The sequence below is a fragment of the Anas platyrhynchos genome, chromosome 21, assembly GCF_047663525.1.
Source record: "Anas platyrhynchos isolate ZD024472 breed Pekin duck chromosome 21, IASCAAS_PekinDuck_T2T, whole genome shotgun sequence".
NCBI classification, from domain to species: domain Eukaryota; kingdom Metazoa; phylum Chordata; class Aves; order Anseriformes; family Anatidae; genus Anas; species Anas platyrhynchos.
Genome location: NC_092607.1, coordinates 2,854,371 through 2,875,136, shown reverse-complemented (window position 1 = coordinate 2,875,136; position 20,766 = coordinate 2,854,371). Strand labels below are relative to the sequence as shown.

Below are 20,766 nucleotides of genomic sequence, written 5' to 3'. Positions count from 1 at the left end.
AGCTCGCCGCTGCTCCAAGGCCGCGCCCCGCTCCCGGTACTCGCCGGCCGGGTCCCGCCGCCCGCTTCGTGCCTGCGGGGCGCGGCGCTGGGCCCGGCGGAGCTGGGCCGGGCCTGGTGGCGGTGGCGCAGCCCGGAGGAGGGCACCGCGGGCAGCGGGCAGCTCCCGGGGAGCCTCGCGGCCCCTTCCGCACCGCGGCCGCCTCGGGGGTGCCCGGGCTGCGCGTTGCCGTGGCGACCCGCCGTGCGCGGCCAGGCAGCTCCCCAAAATTATGCGGTCGGATTAAAAATTGACACTGCAACGTTGAAGAATACACGGGTTACCATGGCGACGGCACTCATTAACTGCATGCATTCTCACTCAACCTGCCCAATTACCGCCCCCCCCCTCCCCGCGTGCACACACACACACACACTCACGCACGCGGCCGGCCCGAGCCGCCCAGCGCCCCTCCCGGCGCGGGGCTCCGCTGCCCTCGGGCCGTTCGGGCGCCGCGGAGCCCGGCAGCGGCGGGGCGGCACGGCCGTCACCCGCATCTGCGCAGCCCGCTCCCGGCCCGTGCGGCTCGGCGCGGCTCGGCGCGGCCCCGCGAGCACCGCCCTGGCCGGGCCGCCCGGTGCGGTGCGGTGCAGGTAAGTGGCGCGGCGGGGGCACTGCCGGGCCCGGGCCCGGACCCGCGGCGGACGGAGGCTGCGGCCAGCGCCTCCCCGCCCCGTCAGCCCGGGCTCGCCGCTGCGGCGGGCTCGCTGGGGTTCTGCCTTTCTGTTTTATTTTTCTTACTCTCCCTGAAAGGCAGCACCGGCAGCGCGGTAGCTTTGCGGTTCGGTCTCGCCAAGGGCAGCGGAGCCGGCGCGCCCGGACGCCCTGCTCCCGCCGGGCCCCTGCGCTGTGCCGGCTGCGCTGTCCCGGGGCAGGGGAGGGCGCGGGGCCGGGCCCTGGCGGCCGCCGGCTGCGGGGGCAGCTCCTGCCCGTGGCGCCCTCGCTGCGCGCCGCCCCCTACAGGCGAGGCGGCCCCGGCGCGCCCCGCGGAGGGGGGCAGAGCTCCGCTCCGCCATTTTCACGTCCTGGAAGAGAGCGGCCTTCGCGGTCGCGGCGTCGGCGGCGAGCCCTGGGCTGGGCCTTGCGCACTGCGCGGCGGCTGAAGCCGCACTGAGGCCACACCGGGCCCGGCGGTGTGGCCCTGCGGCTCGGCCTGCCGGCGGGCGGGAAGGAGGAGGCCCGGGGCGGCCCTCGCTGCCCCTGCCGGCCGGGACGCGGCCGGTGCGGCGGGAAGAAGGCGGCTGAGTCGGCCTCGGGCCCCGTCCCCGCGTGCGGGGCTGCGCCCGAGCCGTGGGGCCGCGGGAGTCCCGGGCCCTGCAGAGCGGTTGGGGGAGAGGTGCTGTTGGGATCGCTTTAGGACTGTGTCATGTCTGTGCAACACGGAAATTTTTCTTCATTCATAACACTATGCCAAACAATGGGGAGGGGGGCGCGCATATCTAACAAAAAAAAAAAAGAAAGAAAATAAAAAAGTGTGTGCGGATATGTGTGTCTATTCTGGACGAAGTTCTGTACTGGCTGGCTGTAGATCATGGTGCGCAGACTGGTCTGCCACCACGGTGGCTTCTTGGGAGAACAGGATAACCCTTTTCATTCCACCCTTTGCTGACTGCTAGGGAGAGCAAACAGGGTTTGTGTGGTGTTGAGACAGTGCACTCACCGTGTTGTATGGGGTTTGTGTGGCAAGGTTGCAATAGTGGGGGGCTGCAGCAGTAGCCTCTGTGAGAAGAATCCAGAAGCTGCCCAGTGTTAGATAAGGGCCAGTTCCAGATGGTTCCAAAAGGGCCCCACCACTGGCCAGAGCTGAGCCATTAAACAATGTTGTTTGTGCCTCTGTGAGAGCAGATTTGAGAAAGTAAAAAACCTGCTGGGCAACAGCAGCTGGGAGAGAGAGGAGTGAGAAACAGCCCTGCAGACCCCAAGGTCCGTGCAGCAGGAGGCAGGAGGTGCTCCAGGCTCACAGCAGCAGTTCCTCTGCGGCCTGTGCAGGGAGAGGCCCCTGGTGGAGCAGGCTGTCCCCCTGCACCCATGGTCCCACATGGAGCAGATCTCCATGCTGCAGCCCGTGGAGGAGCCCCAGGTGGAGCAGGTAGCTGTGGCCTGGAGGAAGCTGCAGCCCATGGAGAGCCCCCACAGGAGCAGGCCCCGGGCCGGAGCTGCAGCCCATGGAGAGGAGCCCACGCAGGAGCAGGGGTCTGGAGGGAGCTGCTGTCTGTGGGGAACCTGGCTTGGAGCAGTTTGCTCCTGGGGGATGGACCCCGTGGTATGGAGCCATGTGGGAGCAGTTCTTGGACAGTTGCTGCCTGTGGGCAGCCCCCACAGGCTCAGTTGGGAAGGATGGCATCCCATGGGAGAGACCCCATGCTGGAGCAGGGGCAGAGAGTGACCATGAAGGAGTGCCAGAGTTGAAATGTCATGGACTGACCACAGTCCCCATTTCCCTGCACTGCTCAGGGGGAAGGAGGTGGAAAAAGGTGGATGGGGGAAGGTGTTTTTAGTTTTTAGTTTCTTACTGCTCTAGGTTGTTAGAAATAGATAATAAATTGCATTAATCTCCCTTATGTTGACTCTGTGTTGCCTGTGACAATAATTGTTGAATGATTTTCCTGTCTTTATCTCAATCCTTGAACAGTTTCCATTTTTTCTCTCCCTTTCCCTTTGGGGGACTTGGGGGAGTGAGAGAGTGGCTGTAGTGGAGCTCAGCTATCCAGCTGAGTAAAATCCCCACATTTGTGCCCAGGAGTGACCAAGGGGTGTCTCTCCCATGTGGAGCTCCTGCAGTGTCCAGGAACTCCAGCTGAGGCAGAGACGGGGCACAAGACTGCTCTTTCTTGGCTTTCCCAAGGAATTCTCTTTGGGCTGCATGGAGGTTGGAAGTCCCTTACAGGGCTTGGCATTTTTCAGCGGTGCATGAAATCATGCTGTCCTGGCAACACAGGATGACACTGCTACAGTCCTTGAAAGTGGCTGCAGCGTAGCGTTAGTCCAGCCTAGGGGGCTGAGCAACAAACAGCTCATGCTACGGAGGGGATGGTGTAGATGGTCTAGGGCAGACTCTGAATGTATTTCTGTATTAGTTATAAAAGAAGATAGAAGACTGGACATTTTAAAATATTTTGGTATCATATCTTAGTCCTCTTTGGATGCTTTTGGCTGCTCATAAGTGTAACTTGTACTTCTCTGGGGATCAGCACCCAGATGTTGGCTGCCTGAGTTTCAGACTGCCTTCTGGTCATGGCACTGAGCTTGGATGATGTTACCTTGAGCCCTTTTAGGGCTGGTGAGTGAGGGCAGAATAAGCAGAGAGAGGTGATAGTTTTAAGTTGGGGGTGAGAAGGTGGAGAACTGGCACTGCTCCAGTGTGAGCTGTGCTCCCCCAAGCAGGGTGATCAGCCATGCCTGAGTCTGCCTGCTGTGGCTTTCACCAGAGCATAGTGTCTGGCCAAACAGGGAGCACCTCAGCAGCATTGGAGTGTAAATTTCAAAAGCCAAGCTGTAGACAATAACATGCTGGGATGTTCTGAGCAGTGCTTGGAGGCGGAGTTGGCTGGCTAGGTCTTTAGTAGCCGCAGCATGGCATATTAGATCACGAATAACTGCTTATTCTTCCCAGTGTATGTCTGAGCCATCCACAGGCCCGAGAGCAGGTCCCAGTGACAGTGACACTCCTGGGATGGCAAGTGACACAGCCACCAGGAGAGAAGTTCCAAGTGTTTCTGCTTTGTTAACTGTGATTGTACCTGAAGCGAACAGCCACTTGATGCTGTCTTGCCCTTCTCCCTCCCATCTCTGTGTTTACAGCATCCATTCAGTAACTTCAAATGTGCAATACAAAAAACAGCCTCTCATCACCCTGAAGAACATTTCACCCTGTTTTGAGCTGTAGATAAAAGCTACAGCACAGAGAAAAGCAATGGAGACAGCCTCAGTCCACTACAAACCTCATCCTGTGCTGCAGCAAAAACTTGAGGGGTCCGGCAGCCATGATGTACCTCCAGAGGATTTATTGCCTCATGGGTTTAAAGCAGTTAAATTTGGAAGGGAAGAAGTGTGTACATTTGCCTTTATCCACTGGACTGCCTGCCTGTGTGGAAGGGTGCTGCTGAGTGTTCTCCTGTGTTTATATGGAGCAAATACTATTACAGTGCCATTAGTCTCTTAAAATGCCTGCTCTGGGCAATGCCTGGAGACAGAGGAAGTTCCAGGAAATCAGCTCTCAGCTCACTGCCTGCAGTACTTTGTAATACCATCTGTAGTTTTAGCATGATCCCAGGTGTTGCTTTTTCTTAAAGGCTCAGTTTTGCCACTGGAGGTAATTAAGAGTCCATGTCTCAGCCTGGGCTCTGTCCAGTAGCTCCATGTCTATCCTGTGCTGTAGAGCCCAGAACTGGATCCAGTGCTCCAGCTGTGGCCTCGCCAATGCTGAGCACCTCCTCTGACCTGCTGTGATACTCCTACTGCAGCCCAGGATCCCCGCAGCTGTCCTTGTGGCAAGGGTATGTTGCTGGCTCATGGTCACCATGGTGTCCACAAGCTGCTTTCTGGACAGGCGTCCCCCAGAGCACACCAGTGCAGAAATAATATGTTAAATTCTCAGAAGCTACAAAACCAGTAAACATATTATATTGTTTTAGATATAGCTATTTTAAGCCAATTTTGTGATGAAAATATAAATGATGAATATATAAATTTTGACTGCACTGTGCTTTATAAAGTGCTGATTGCTGGGGCTGTAGCACATCCCTGAGCTGAGAGCTGCTCTTCTCCCTGCTCCATTACAGTCTGTTGCACAGAGTTTAGCTTTCCTATCTGCCAACAGATAATCCTCTGGCTTTGTCATGGGTTTTTGAGAGGTAGGGTGTGAGGCCATGGCAGAGTTGGAGCCTCTTGTGTGTAGCAACAATAGAAATTCTAGCTTTCCAAGTCCCCCTGCTGCTGGATACTTTGCTTCTCAGATGTGAAGGTGCTGTACTAGAGAGCACTATTATGGAGACATATATCTTGTCAAAGCTGGTTGAAATGCTGGGTCAGCTGTTCCTTCCCTGCTCCTCGTACACCTCCAGCCTCCTTGCTAGCAGGCATCTTGAGAAAATCAAAAGACTGAGGACTGGAGGAAAGCAAATGTCACTCCGGTCTTCAAAATGGGCAAGAAGGAGGACCCAGGTAACTATAGACTAGTCCGCCTCACCTCCATCCCTGGAAAGATGATGTAACACAACATATCCTTGGCGCTAACTCTGGGCATATCAAGAGGGTCATTAGGGGCAGTCAACACGGCTTCACCAAAGGGAAGTTGTGCTTGACCAACCTGATTGCCTTTTATGAGGACATAACCAGGTGGATAGATGATGGAAAGGTCTATCTTGATTTTAGTAAAGCTTTTGACACTGTCTCCCACAGTATCCTTGCAGCTAAACTGAGGATGTGTGGTCTGGAGGATCGGGTGGTGAGGTGGACTGTGAACTGGCTGAAGAGAAGAAGCCAGAGGGTTGTGGTCAATGGGATGGAGTCGAGCTGGAGGCCTATATCTAGTGGAGTCCATTAGGGGTTGATACTGGGAACAGTGTTGTTCAATATATTCACTGATGACGGGGTGAGGGAAAGGAGTGTGCTATCAGCAAGTTTGCTGATGGCACTAAACTGGGAGGAGTGGCTGACACACCAGAAGGCTGTGCTGCCATCTAGCAGGACCTCAACAGGTTGGAGAATTGGACGGGGAGAAACTTAATGAAATATAACGAGAGCAAGTGTAGAGTCCTGCATCTGGGCAAGAACAACCCCAGACACCAGTGTAAGTTGTGGACTGCCCTGTTGGAGAGCAGCGAAGTGGAGAGGGACCTGTGGGTCCTGGTGGACAGCTGGACGACCATGAGCCAACACTGTGCCCTTGTGGCCAAGAAGGCCAGTGAAGCTGGGTCTCTTTAGCTTGGAGAAGAGGAGACTGAGGGGTGACCTCATTAATGTTTATAAATATGTAAAGGGTGAGTGTCGGATGGAGCCAGGCTCTTCTCAGTGACATCCAATGATAGGAGAAGGGGCAATGGGTGCAAGCTGGAACATAGGAGGTTCCACTTAAAATATGAGAAGAAACTTCTTCACAGTGAGAGTGACAGAGCACTGAGACAGGCTGCTTGGCGGGGTAATGGAGTCTCCTTCTCTGGAGACTTTCAAAACCCACCTGGACATGTTCCTATGTGACCTGATCTAGGTGTTCCTGCTCCTACAGGGGGATTGGACTAGATGATCTTTCAAGGTCCCTTCCAATCCCTAATCTGTGGTTCTGTGACTGATTCTGTGGAAACACTGTTCAGCAACAACTAAAATGTCAGTGTTTTGTCAGCATCTTTTTCATGAGGAGCGACGCAAACAGGATGCGCTAACAGGACCGGCTTGGCAGTTAGCGCAGGCAGTTTGCGTGGGGCAGTTCAAGCGGGGCAGGGAGGAGAACCTAGACCTCGCCATGGCGGGCACCCGTCGCAGTGGTTGGTCTGAGGCAGAAACCCAAATGGAGGAGATGCTGCTTCTCTGGGCTCACATGGGCACCCAGGTGGATCCCCTAAGGGGGGAGGTGGCAGTCCAGACAGGTGACTGCAGGGAACTCCAGAATCTGGAGGCCCATCTGGGCCATGAGGGAGGAGAGCGCTGTCACAGGTGCAGGTGCGCCTTGCTTCAGGGACTCCTCGAGCCGGTGGCTGGGCTGCAGCAAGAAATCAGCAGTCTGAGGGAGTCTCTGAGGGTGACAAATAGGAGGGGTCTCCCTGCCTCTGCTGTTGCTTGGCAGCCCTCTCCTATGTCCCAACAAGAGGTAGAGGCTGCCCCCGTTGAACATACGCAGAACAGAGGACCAGGCTGTCCGCAAGAGACAAGGGGCTGGATCCTTGTCTCGGCTCGGAGCAGAAAGAGACGTCTGCCCCCAACACCCACAGTGCCACCTACCCCCACGGTGTCCCTGGGAAGTAGATTTGAGGCTCTCAGGGAGGTTGCGGAACAGGCTGAGGGTCTGGACAGTAGTCCAAACCTGGGAAGCAACCCCGAGAAGAGAGTCAAGATTGGGGGAAGTGCAAAACACAAGGATGAGGGCCAGATGGAGCACCGCATTGTAACCTGTGCCACAAAAAAAGAGCGGAGAGTCCTGGTGACTGGGGACTCCTTGCTGAGGGGCACCGAGGCTCCTATCTGCCACCCAAATAACCTAGCCAGAGAAGTGTGCTCTCTTCCTGGGGCACGTGTCAGAGACGTTAGGAAGGCTCTGCCACAACTCATTAAACTGGAGGACTGCTATCCTCTCGTAGTCATTCAGGTTGGATCCCGGGAAGCTGCTATTAGAAAAATGAAGAATATTAAAAAGGACTTTGCATCCCTGGGGAGGTTGTTGAGGGGATCAGGGGTGCAGGTAGTGTTCACTTCTGTCCTCCCACTGGGTGACTGGGATGCAGATAGAAGGAGCAGAACAGGACAGGTAAATGACTGGCTGAGGGAGTGGTGTCTGGACCAGGGATTTGGGTATTTTGATCTTGGGCCGTCCTTTGAGAGGCCGGGTATGTGGGCTACAGACAGACACCAACTGAGCAAGTGGGGTGCAAGTGTGTTGGGGAGCAAGCTGTCTGGGCTGATTACCAGGGCTTTAAACTAGGTTTGATGGGGGAAGGGAGGGGAGCTAAAGGTGGCAGAGAAGGGCTGGGGGAAGTCATCACTGCTGTCAATGTTGAAGACGGAAAAATTTCTGAGCTCTCCCATAGGATTGTCTGAGGGCTCCTCAGAGAAGGTAGCATTCCTGATCCCCCGTCCAGTATCTTCTTCTTGCATCCCCCCCAGGGGTAACTGCACCTGCTGCTTCCTTAAAGTGCCTGTACACCGATGCATGGAGCATGGGAAATAAACAGGAACAGCTTGAGGTCCGTGTTCGGTCATGGGGCCACGATCTTGTTGCGACCACTGAGACATGGTGGGACAGCTCGCATGACTGGAATGCTGTCAGGGAGGGCTATGTCCTCTTTAGGAAAGACAGGCTGGGGAAGTGAGGGAGTGGGGTTGCCCTTTGTGTGAGGGAGCAATTAGAGTGTACCCAGCTCCACCTGGGGGAGGGTGAAGGACAAGTGGAGAGCTTGTGGGTAAGAATTAAGGGGTGGGCTGGTATGGGAGACACCGTGGTGGGGGTCTACTACAGGTCTCCAGATCAGGAGGAGGAAGTTGATGAGGCCTTCTATGAGCAGCTGCTAGTAGCCTCTTGATCACGAGCGCTGGTCCTCATGGGGGACTTCAGTTACCCAGACATCTGCTGGGTAAGCATCTCAGCCAGGCATGAGCAGTCCAAACGGTTCCTACAATGCATTGAGGACAATTTTCTGATGCAGGTGGTGGAGGAGCCGACGAGGTGGGGGGTGCTCCTGGATCTTGTTCTTACCAACAGGGATGGCCTTGTCGGGGATGTGAAGGTTGGGGGCAGCTTGGGATGCAGCGACCATGAGATGGTGGAGTTCCAGATGGAACTAGGCAAAGGAAGTAAGGCTAAAAGTAGGATTGCTACCCTGGACTTTCGAAAAGCCAACTTTGACCTCTTCCAGGACCTGCTTGGGAGTATCTCATGGGATAGGTTGCTAGAAGGCAAGGGTGCTTGTGAGAGCTGGGCTACATTTAAGCAGCACTTCTTCCATGCTCAGGGTCAGTGCATCCCGAAGAATAGGAAATCGGGGAAGGGGGGCAGGAAACCCGCGTGGATGAGCAAGGAGCTCATCAATAAGATCAAAAGGAAAAGGAAGGTCTATGAAATGTGGAAAAAGGGCCTGTCCTCTTGGGAGAAGTATAGATGTATTGTCAGGGCCTGCAGGGACGTGACGAGGAAGGCTAAAGCCCACCTAGAGATGAGGATTGCAAAAGAGATAAAGGATAATAAGAAGGGTTTTTTCAAGTATGTAAACAGCAAGAGGAAGACTAGGGATAATGTGGGTACCTTGCTGAATGAGGGGGGTGTCCTGGTCACGGGAGACGCTGAGAAGGCAGAGATACTGAATGCTTTCTTTGCTTCAAGGACACTCCCCTGGGACTCCTCGCCCCTGGCAATAAGACAAAGGGTCTGGGAAATGGAGGGCTCCCCACTGGTGGACGTGAGAGTGGTTCGGGAGCATCTGCGTGAGCTCAACGTACACAAATCCATGGGTCCCAATGGGATGCATCTGCATGTGCTAAGGGAACTGGCAGATGTGATCGCCGAACTGCTTTCTATCATCTTTGAAAGGTCCTGGAGAACGGGTGAGGTGCCTGAAGACTGGAGGATAGCCAGTGTCACTCTGGTCTTCAAGAAGGGCAGGAAGGAGGATCTGGGAAACTACAGGCCAGTCAGTCTCACCTCTGTCCCTAGAAAAGTATTGGAGCAGCTTGTTCTGGATGCCATCTCCAAGCAATTGGAAGAGAAGGTTATGAGGAGTAGTCAGCATGGATTCACCAAGGGGAAGTCGTGCTCGACCAACCTCATTGCCTTCTATGATGGCATCACCAGCTGGGTAGATGGGGGGAGAGCGGTGGATGTCATCTACCTTGACTTTAGCAAGGCTTTCGATACTGTCTCCCATGACATCCTACTAGCAAAGCTGAGAAAGTGTGGGATAGAGGAGTGGATGGCAAGGTGGACTGAGAACTGTCTGACTGGCTGAGCTCAGAGGGTGGTGGTCAGCAGAGCAGAGTCTGGCTGGAGGCCTGTGACTAGCAGTGTTCCCCAGGGGTTGGTGCTGGGTCCGGTCTTGTTCAACACCTTCATCGATGACCTTGATGAGGGAATAGTGTCTGCCCTCAGCAAGTACGCCGATGACACAAAGCTGGGAGGAGTGGCTGACATGCCAGAAGGCTGTGCTGCCATTCAGTGAGACCTGGACCAGCTGGATAAATGGGCAGGAAGAAACCAAATGAGATTTAATAAGAGCAAGCGTAGAGTCCTGCACCTGGGAAGGAACAACCTGAAGTATCAGTACAGGCTGGGGGACGACCTGCTGGAGAGGAGCTCTGACGAAAAGGACCTGGCGGTCCTGGTGGATGACATGTTGACCATGAGCCAGCAGTGTGCCCTGGTGGCCAAGAGGGCTCATGGGATCCTGGTGTGCATTAAAAGGAGTGTGGCCAGCAGGTCAAGGGAGGTGATCCTCCCCCTCTACTCTGCCCTGGTCAGGCCTCACCTGGAGTACTGTGTCCAGTTCTGGGCTCCCCGGTACAAGAAAGACAGGGATCTCCTGGAAGGAGTCCAGCAGAGGGCCACAAAGATGATACTGGGCCTGGAGCATCTTCCTTATGAAGAAAGGCTGAGAGAGCTGGGTCTGTTTAGCCTGGAGAAGAGAAGGCTGAGAGGGGATCACATCAATGTATATAAATATCCGAGGGGTGGGAGACAGAAGGATGTAGCCAACCTCTTCTCAGTGGTTTGTGGGGATAGGACAAGGGGCAATAGCTGCAAGTTAGAGCACAAGAAGTTCTGCACTGACATGCGAAAGAACTTCTTCATGGTGAGGGTGACGGAGCACTGGAACAGGCTGCCCAGGGAGGTTGTGGAGTCTCCTTCTCTGGAGATATCCAAGGCCTGTCTGGATGCCTACCTGGGCAGCCTGCTCTGAGGAACCTGCTTTGGCAGGGGGGTTGGATCCAATGATCTTCCAACCCCTACAGTTCTGTGATTCTGTGATTACAGATCCAAAACATAGTACCATATGAGCAACCATGAAGAAAACTATCCCAACCAAACCAGGATAAATTCTACCCTTTATTTTATGCCATTTAAATTATGCTCGGGTCCCATGCTTTCCACAATGTCCTCCTTTCTAATTACCACCACCTTTCCCATCCCTTGATGTACACACACAAATATAATTTCCTTAGACTATGGGCTATCTAAAATGTCCATTGAGTTCATTTAGTATATGACTTTGGACTCTGTTCATTGTAACCATCCTTTAGGTCAGTAGAGAGAGTTTGTGGTGTTGTTGCATGCTGAAGCCAGCTCTGGCTCCATCACCACTTTACTTGCCTGGTTCCATCAAGATTTATTCTTCATTTGTTTGGATGATTCTTACTGTAACACCATTGACATGTTGTACAGCATCATATAGCAATTGGCATCGTACTGTTCAAGTCATGGGCTATTCTCACGCAGAATCAAATTCCTTTGAGATACACAGTGGACTTCCTCATCCTTCTGCATTATCTACCAAGTGCACTCAGGTACCTGAACAAAAGCAATCCCACAGATGGGCTTGCCTTTGCTTGAGGCAGGAATAACCTAGATGGTCTTCCTCAGCATGTTTTGCACACACACACTACAGGAATTTTATCCCCTTCTATAGTACATAAGGGGTTTTGATTGGGAAGGGCCAGCTCAACTGGCAGATTCTCTAGTGTTAACTAACCAAGGGGCTTTTGCTAAATGTGTATCACAATGTTTGAATGTCCCAGCACCCATTGCACTGAAGTGTATCATTCAATTTTCCCTAAGGCTGGTGCATGATAGGGGATGTGATATACCTGGTCAATGCTCTTTGACCCAGGTGTCTATGAAGTTGTTTCAGAAAAGAGTCTTATTCTCTGATTCAGTTCTTTTCGGGGCTCCAAGTCGCCATAAGACTTGTTCATCCAAGCCTAGAGTATTGTTTTGAGCAGTGGCATGGGGCACAGGGTATGTTTCCAGCCATCTGGTGGTTGTTTCCACCGTTGCTTGCCTTGGTGGGTTCATGGAAGTGCGTTAGCCTCCACTCACCATTAGACTTCCTCACTGGCCATATGGGACTATTAAAGGATGAACAAGTCTTCCTGATTGCTATTTGGGTCTCTAGGTGATGAATCAGCTCGTGGATGGGAATCACGGACTCTTGGTGCGATATTGCTGCTGTTGCACTGTTGTGGCTGTAATTGGCATCTGCTGTTCTTCAGCTCTCAGCAACCCCACAACAAAAGGGTTCTCTGAGAATCCAGGCAAGGTAGACAGCTGTGCCAAAAGCCTACCCAGTACCTGGCTGAAGGCAGGGTCCTTCTAGTCCTGGCTGCAGTGTTCATTACTTAATTCTTTGAAGTGCAAATCAGAAGTCCCTCCATTTAGATCAGACATAAGATTAGCCCTTCTACTCCATTTGGGGGACTGCCCAATAGAAACTGGAGCAGTAATTTTTCTGGAAGAACCCCTTTTGGTGGCTGTTTTATTCTTACAACTCGCATATCTGCCCTTCTAGCTTCAAGGCAGATTTTCCATCCTGCTTCCTCATGTCCTCTGTGTGGTCATGTAGGTTAAAAAATCACAGGGTGGCACGTGGTGTGTACCCACTATATCCTCTCTCTTGAGTAGACAAATGCTTGCTCCTAATAGCTGAGATACTGGTCTGTACAGGTGGGAAGGAAGATATGTTCTCTTTGAGTTTCTGGACCTCTTGGTACTTGCATCAGTGAGATGCAGGCCCATGGAGAAGAAGAGAAATTTTCTTCATTTTGCTGGAGTTGGCTGACCACTACACCCACTGTGGGTTAGTCTCCGTCTTTCCAGTTGTCATTGCCTGTGTATTGGCACACAATGATGGTGCACTCTGTACAAACTTCTGCCTCGTTGACCATGTGCACTGGACTTGGTCTGGATCTTTGTTTCCCTACTTGTTATCCAGGTCACTATAAATCACCTTCAGCACCTCAGGTACTGGATACCTTTCTCCACGGTGGTCCACTTACCTGGGTGACATATAGCATTTTCCTTGAAAGGATGCCTTTCCTTGATGCCTGACAGGAGTTGTCTCCAGAAGCTGAGGACTTCTGCCCCCTTTCCTATCACTTTGTTAATTCCTCCTTCCCTAGAGAGGGATCCCAGCTGCTTGGCTTCCCTGCCCTCTAATTCCAGGCTACTGCCCTCATTATGACAAAATCAGAGTGGCCAGGTGACAATGTGCTCACCTGGATGAGGGCTGAAATCCTTTTGTATATCTCACAGTTCTCTCAGGGATCAGGATCGGGTGGTTTCTTACTCGTTTATGAGTTCTGTCTCTTCCCCATTCTGTTCTTGTGATGGTCCTGCCTCCTCCAGTTCTTCCTCCTGGTACCTCCGAGGAGACACTGCTTCTTCCCATACCATATGAGCTGATTTCCATTGCTGTTGTTTCTTCTTGACTACAGGGGTGGCTGATACCATTGTGGGTTAGCTCTCTGCTTCAGCCACAGTGTTTGTGGTGGGAGTGTGAGGAGCTGCAGTGCTTGTAGCAGAAGTTAGATTAGCCACAGTGTCTGTTGCTGGAGATGGATTAGCTGCAGTGTCTGTTACTGGGGTTGAATTAGCTGCAGCATCTCTGGGGGGAGCTGGATTAGTGTTGAGTGTGGCTTGGTAGGCATAGACCAAGCCCCAGCACGTTGCAGTGATTTGTGTCTCTTTGGATTTGCCAGGGCAACAACAACGTTTTTACCAGTTTTTCAGTGTTCTGCATTTGTTCAGGGGTGAAGTTCCAAAGCACTGTAGCACTATTCTTCTGCTGCTTGTATCCTCCCACATTCCCTGACACTCAGCTTTCCTGCTTCAGGACAGACCTCTGGGTGGCGTTCTTAAATAGTTGTTTAACCTTAGACAAAACCTGTAACACATTCAGGAGGTATAGCAGTAGGAATATGCTTGTTTGAACATCTTGAAGATATTTAAAATTTTGAAGACACATTGAAAATAGCCTGGAGGAGAAGGGGAAGGTGTCCTCCACAGATTGGCTTCCTGTGGAGAAAAGGTAAAAAGTGTGCTTAATAATAATTTCCATTAAATAGTTCCCAAAGTACAAGGATGACAGCAGTGCTGAATACAAATGTAAGATTAGGCTCATGGCCAGTGTAACATAAGTGAATATTATATATAAACTGAGGAAACCAAAAGCAACCTTAAGACAGTCCTCAGAAGTGAGAAACAGCAAGCCAGCATTACATAAAAGAACATTGCGAACAAATAAATAAACTTTGAAAGCAAATAAATCAATGTTGTGACCAGCAAATATTAAATTAATGTAATACTTAAAAAATTATTAACAAATTTGATCTAACACACACCGGTCAGATCTGTTGTTATCTCAACCCTTCATGCCCCACATTGGATGCTAAAAATGACTGTTGTGGCTTAACCTGTCAGGCAGACAAGCACCACACAGCCTTTTGCTTGCTTCCCCCACAGTAGGAAGGAAAAGAGAATGGGGGGGGGAAAAAAAGAAAACTTTTGAGTTGAGTAAAACTTTGGGTTGAGATGAATACCATTTAATAGGAAAAAAAAAAAAAAAGAGGAAAATAAAATACACAAAACAGGTGATTGCACAAATGCAATTGCTCACCACCAGCCAACTGATGCCCTGCCAGTCCCCAAGCACTGGCAGCCCACTCCAGCCAACTTCCCCCAGTTTTATTGCTAGCCCTTTAATGTGACTTCTGACTTCCATTACAATCTCCACCCTTTGTCCATTTGGACCAGATCATAGGGTTTAACATTACAGTGAACTCCCCTTGCTGATACCCCAGCCTGGGCTTGTGTATTAGTCAGAGTCCCTTAGGGGTGTACCTGCTCCAGCACGGCCTTCTCTGTGAGCCAAAGTCTCTTCAAAGAGACTTTGAAAAGACTTTGAAGAGCCTGCTGTGTCATGGGCTTATCTATGGTCACAGATGCTTTGCGGTGTACCTGCTCTGGTGTGTCCCTTTCTATTGGCCACAGTCCCTTCAGAGGTCTCTTTGGACAGTTGATTTGTCGTGGTCTCATCCACAGCTACAGAGACTTTGAGGTATTCTGGCATGACCTTATCCACAGACACTGCAAGATCTACCTGCCGTGGCAAAGACTTCTCTGTGGCCACAGGTGCTTTGAGCTGCAGTTGCTATGCAGTGGACTTACCTGTGGCCATGAACGCTTCATGGTGTAGGTGCTCCTAGTGGACTCATCGGCAGGTCATAGTGTGTCAGACCTGAGTTCAGCCTGCAGTTCCAGCCTGCCAGTACAGCAGCACAGGGACAGCAGTGATGCTAGCCCAGGTGGATGGGCCATTGCCATTGTCAGAGTGCACCCAGGCACAGCAAAGCACAATGATAAAGAGTAGAGGAAATGGCAGAAGCAGAAGCAGCCCCTAAAAAACACTGCATTCTACACACATTAAAGCAAGCAAGCCCAGCAGCAAGCACAGGAGCCTGACAATTAGCAGCTGAACAGCTGTAATATCTATAAATTTTGTTTAGCATACTCCTCCCTGCAAGCAAATCTGTCATCATCTCGAACTCTCTGGGTGCCACATTGGACACCAAAACCAATTGTTGTGGTGTAACCCTAACAGGCAGCTCAGCACCACTCAGCCGCTCACTCACCCAGGTGGGATGAGGGAGGGAACTGGAGAAGGAAAAGTGCAAGAACTCATGGGTTGAGATAAAGATGGTGTGCTAGGTAAACAGAAGCCACATGCACCAGCAAAGCCAAACAAGGAATCATTTGCTGCTTCCCACTGGCAGGCAGGTGTTCAGCCACCCCCAGGAGAGCAGGCCTCCCCACATGTAAGGGTTCCTTGGGAAGACAAATGCCATTGCTCTGATCATCCCCACACTTCCTCCTTCTTTACTCAGCTTGTATTGCTGACCACGACATCATTTGGTTGGAATATCTCTTTGTCAGTTTGGGTCAGCTGTCCCGGCTGCAACCTCTCCCAGTTGGCAGGGCAGTGTGAGAAGCTGAGAATTCCTTGACTCTGTGTAAGCACTGCTCTGCAACAACTGAAAACATCAGTGTGTTATCACCATCATTTTCATCAAAAATCCAACACACAGCATTGTGTGAGCCTCTACAAAGAACATTAACTGTATCCCAACCAAAATGCTGACAGTGTAATAGACTGCTGTAAAGAGTTGAGTTTGTGTATCACCCAGCACTGGAACTAGTTATTTTTATTCTAGTCATTTTCAGTCTCAAGTTCTATTTAAATAATAATAATAAAAAAGCCAACAACTGACACAAAATGAAATATCAGTCCTTGAAACATTGGGCCCAAGTGATGAATCAAGGATAAGTACTGGATTTAAATGGCAAGAAAAGCAGATAGGTTTCTGGTAGATATTAGGAAGCAGCCAGATTGGGTGCCAAGTACATTTTGGCTTTCAGCTGGAGCAAGGTGTCCAGTTGAGTTACTCAATTCCTTCAGTTCTTCTGATACTTAATAATGTCCTTCTGTCATTGGACCTGGAAGGTATGAAACGTCAGTGTCTTCTGTCAGTTGAATATGAGATATTTCTGATCACAAATCTGACAGCACTGCAAGAGAAAGGTAGAAGTAAATCTCCTAACATGAGTACACCAGCCCACTCTTTAGCCTCTGGTTGTAACACCTTTGTCTGAAGGTATAAAATTCCAGATGTTGCCTTATGTAGTGATATTCTTATTTACTGGACCTTCTGTGAAATGATCCCCCTTCCTACCCATTCATCTTTTCTTTCAAATTCAAGTTGCATCAGAAGCAACCAAGACATGGCACAGTCCCATAGATTAGACCCTAGAGTAGTCTTGCCTCCATCCCATTTCCAAGGGCAGCTGGCTGGTGCTTCAGGGAGGGTGCAGGACACAGGGCAAGTCCAAAATCCTCTGGCCCTGTGCTCTCAGTTTCCAGCAGTCTGGTACATCTAGAGCATCATTTTCAATAGGTATGGAGAGATCTTCTGTGAAGTGATACTTCCAGATACATCCAGTGATACTGCTGGTTTTGCTTTTAATTCTGTATTTGTACTGCATTTTTCATTAGGTAAGAGCAGCACTGAAAGCCCTCCCTTGCTGATGCCCTCTGGCCACTGGGTTATAATGCTGTTCTTGTCCCCCCTTTGCAGACAGAGCCTGGTCTGGAGACACTCGTGTATGGATCCTGTCCTGTCCTCCAGGGCACAGCAGGGCCAGCTGCTGCCCCAGGACATGGGTGAGGTGGTTGGCAGAACAGTGCCTGCTGGCTGGGGCCTGGCCTCTTTTACCCAGGAAAGGGAGTAGGGACCCAGCCTTGTAGCCAAATCCAAGTGAGAACCCAGATTACGAGGCAAGGTGTGAGATAACCAGGAGACCCATCTGCAGGCCAGGTCCCATGACTGCCATACAGAGCTGAAGTCAAGCCATGCTCCAGATCAGCAGGGCTGGATACCAGCACTGCTAAAGTGTGGCATGGGCAGAGGCTGTGTTGAAAAGGGGCTTCTGGGCCCATTGGTGGGGGTCCCAGCAGAGCCTGGTCAGGGCCAGTAAGGCACAGCAGTGCTCTCAGGGTTCTCAGATCCCCTCTTGCCTACTCCTTGAAATTCACAGCTAAACAGGTTAAACATCGCTGATCTGTGAGAAATTCGGTTGCATCCAATGAACTTCATGCCTTCCTCCCGATTAAGCCATGTTGTTTGTGAAATTCTCTCTCATAGCCAGTTAGAAGAAAATCAAGAGTCACTGCACAGATGAAGAACTGAAAGATGAACTTCAGGGACCTCTTTCTTTTCCAGGGTAGGGTTTGCCAAATCTCAGTCACAGTCTGCATCTGAGAGGTATAGGACCAGAGTGGAGCCAGGAGCAACCCTTGCTTGTGGTGGACCTGCTGTGCTCATACCATCTTATGGTGGTCCCAGGTAAAAAAAAAACCTTTGGTGTTTGCAGGCTCTGTGCTGTGATCTCACAACATTTTACTAAGTCATGTTGGTACCAGCTGTGGCTTTCATTCTCTATTCTCATGGGTTCAATTGACCTTTAATACATCTTACAGGGATGTCTGCTGGGAGATGGTGGAAAGGGAGGGACCATCCTCCACTGTCTCTTTCTCACTTCCTTGTGTTCGTACTACCAACTTGATTTTTCTTGCTGGCTTCCAGTGTCTTGGTCTGTGCCCACACAAGGTGATGGACAGCAGAGCAGAGATGGAGGTTGTGAGAAGCACAAAGGGGAGTGCTGCTGGGGAGGTCAGTGTCCATGTGGTTACCACTGAGAGCACTGTGCAGAGCACTCACCTGCCAACGACTGCCTTCATCATACCAGGTATGTGGGATTGTTCTGTCTAACAGGTAGTTCCTCAGCTTTCTCACTACACATTGATACCTCTCACACTTCTTGTATGTCTGTGCATGCAAGCCTTGGGAGGCAAAGCTGTGTTGCTGTTACTGTCTTAGAGATTCTCTGTGGCTATCCCACATCACTGGAATAGTTTGTGGCTGATCAAAATCTCTTAACTTTTGAACTGAAGCCCTGGTCTCTAGGGTTCTGTGCCAGTGCAGTGCAGTGTGCCTGGATGACTGCTCTGTCTAGCCCAGCTGACCAGCATCTTTCAAGAGGATGTGCATTCGGTGAGATTAGGGGTGTGCATTAAAAGCAAATCTCCCAGTTGTTCCTGCTCCTGATGTCTCAGTTCCCACTGTGGAAAGGCCCTGGATTATATAGTGCATTCATTGTGCAATCTGGGAGCTCACTGGCACAATCCTGCCACAGCAGGTGGTAGCATTCTGGTCATGGGTACAGGATGAGGTTAGGCTGAAGTAAGAACCCCTGAAAGTGGATAGTGTGGATGCAGCCTCCTAGTACCATCCATCCCTGGCTATAGATCCTGTTGGGTCCTGCTGCCTGCTTATGAGTACTTTAGACCACAACACTGAGCCCTTGGCAGGAAGATTATGTCCTCTCTGTCATTTTGTGCTGTCTAAGGCCACTGTGGTTCTTTTAAGACTTGTTTGCATCAATGAAGTGTTCCATGTATGTCTCTGGTTGATTGTTTCTTTTTTTCCCCTTTTAAGCAAATGCCGCTACCATCAACCTTCCTGCAAGCACCTTAGAAATTCAGCGATTCCCGAGGGAGCCACAGAGAAGCACAGGGGCTGAGAGGCCAGAGAGGGGAGCAGGGAGTGAACCCATCACAGCTACTGTCATCCCCCAGATCAGCGGGGTACAGACCTGCAACGCAGTCCGTGTGCTGGAGTGGAAGGATGGGGTGGCCACTTTGCCTGGAAGTAACCTGCGGGTAAGTGTAACAATGGGCCACTACACTTGCCCTCCTCCCCCCTGTGCCAGGCTGGGACCACTGGAATGTGATGTGGGGTCCTGGAAGTACCTGTGGCCCAGCTGGAGAATCCCTCAGCTGTTACCATTCTGCAAGGCTGCTTGTGCCCCATCCCTACAGGAACCTTGCACTGTGTTGTGAGCTTAGTGAAGAGCACGTGCACAGTGTGTGTGGGGCTGCAGCAGACCTGCCCTGTGTGGGGAGGCAGAAGGATGCCCCTACTTGCTGGGCAGGGCATTTTTGCTTTCCAAGCTGTGCTGTGGTGTTGGCTCTCAACCAACTCCTGCAGTCATCCTGGAAACAGCAGCCTGGCACTCATCAGACAGCAGGTACCTACCTGTAAGTGTGCTGAGGCTACTGAGTAGCATGAAGGAGCTTGCACAAAGTGGATGGACTTCTCAGCTTTTATTCAGCCCCAGAGCACCACGTCATGCTTGCCTGATTAGTGCTATCAACTGGTACTGATTGCACCCAAGTGCAGACAAGGCAGAGGAGGGCTAGGACTAGAGCTGCTCCTGTGTTCTTTCCCTCCTTGAGCCATGTATTGTCCTGCAGTGCACCAGCCTGGCAGGCTCATCTGCAGGAGCAGCAGCACAGTTGACTTCAGAGCTGTGCTCACCCCCATCACTGGAAGAGATGTCCTCTTTCTGGATACACTAATCACCAAACCATGTCCCTGTCATTCTCAGAATTCCCATACACCAACTAGCTTTCAAGTTATGTTTCTATCCTCATTGTTAACATTTTTCCTTCTGTTTTTTTGGTTCAATGTCATAGTTTCAAATAAATGAGTATGGGACACTGAAGGTGGTGAGTGCTGATAAGATGCCTCCATTGGAAGCTATAAAGGAGGGCCACACAGAGAAAGATGGGGACTCAGAGGTGGCACCAACTAGCAGGGACAATCCTACTCCTGCTCAGGGTAAGGGCACCACTGTGGTACTTCTGGTGTGGGTAACATCACTCTGTAGGTGCTGTCTGGCTTAGGACATAAGCAAGGCAAATATTTCTTGCTTTCTGCTCTCCTTTCTTTGCTGCTCCCTGGCCCTCACTACTCCTCTTCTCTCCAACTCAGATGTGTCAGAACAGCCCAAGCTGCCAACACCAGAAAGCATGTGCCACTGTGACACATGTGGCCGGAGACACGTGTCAGATGGAGTCCGGGAAGGCAGGGGATTCTGCAGTGAGCACTGTCACCAGCAGTTCAAAGAAAGGTAAAGGAAGGGGAGTTTGCTCCGTGCAGAGCCAAATCCATCCATCTGCCCTTCTTCCCTGGTCTGTATGCTCCAGCAAGAGATGCAAGTGCATCTGTCTCTGGCACATGATGGGGACTTCACTTGTTTCCCTCTTTCCTGTAGGCAGGGTACCCTAGGTACAATGTGGGGTAGATGAAAACTTGTTCCAGGAGGCAACAGGAGGTGCAAGAAGACAGGTTTTCTCATGCTCAGTTTGTGGCCTCACAAATTGTGCGTGTCTGTGGGGCAAGACTGCTATGGGAGGCTGCTGCTGTGGGCAGCAATGGGAAGTGTGGGTCACAAGGGCATTTCCAGCCCCTCTGCTTACTGACATGTGGCTCCCAGGACTTGTTTTCTAACATCTGTTTGACTGATGTAGGTTAGAGCCCTGCTACAAAACCAGATCACTTTTGATGCATTGCTTAGTTCAGGTTTCTGACACAGTGCATGAGGGTGGTTCTTGTTTGTATCCTGGTTCTAGCCTC

The 20,766-nt window shown here is 51.3% G+C and overlaps 2 protein-coding genes across 5 annotated transcripts in view; one reads left to right on the top strand and one right to left on the bottom strand.

Moving 5' to 3' along the window:
* The window catches only part of L3MBTL1 (L3MBTL histone methyl-lysine binding protein 1), a 39,786-nt gene continuing 19,020 nt past the window's right edge, over positions 1 to 20,766 (top strand). For 2 of the 3 annotated variants that reach the window (XM_027473117.3, XM_027473113.3), the window contains exons 1-4: positions 17,667 to 18,034; positions 18,784 to 19,007; positions 19,824 to 19,968; positions 20,122 to 20,260. In XM_027473117.3, the coding sequence (XP_027328918.2) occupies positions 17,782 to 18,034; positions 18,784 to 19,007; positions 19,824 to 19,968; positions 20,122 to 20,260 (761 nt within the window). In that variant the 5' untranslated portion in view covers positions 17,667 to 17,781. Of the gene's footprint in view, positions 633 to 17,508; positions 17,632 to 17,666; positions 18,035 to 18,783; positions 19,008 to 19,823; positions 19,969 to 20,121; positions 20,261 to 20,766 lie in introns of those variants that run through there. The other variant, XM_038166059.2, reaches the window with a different exon arrangement.
* MAP1LC3A (microtubule associated protein 1 light chain 3 alpha) overlaps positions 10,771 to 20,766 on the bottom strand; it is a 54,158-nt gene continuing 44,162 nt past the window's right edge. For both annotated transcript variants that reach the window (XM_072026279.1, XM_027473120.3), the window contains one exon: positions 10,771 to 13,747. In XM_072026279.1, the coding sequence (XP_071882380.1) occupies positions 13,628 to 13,747 (120 nt within the window). In that variant the 3' untranslated portion in view covers positions 10,771 to 13,627. The remainder of the gene's footprint in view (positions 13,748 to 20,766) is intronic.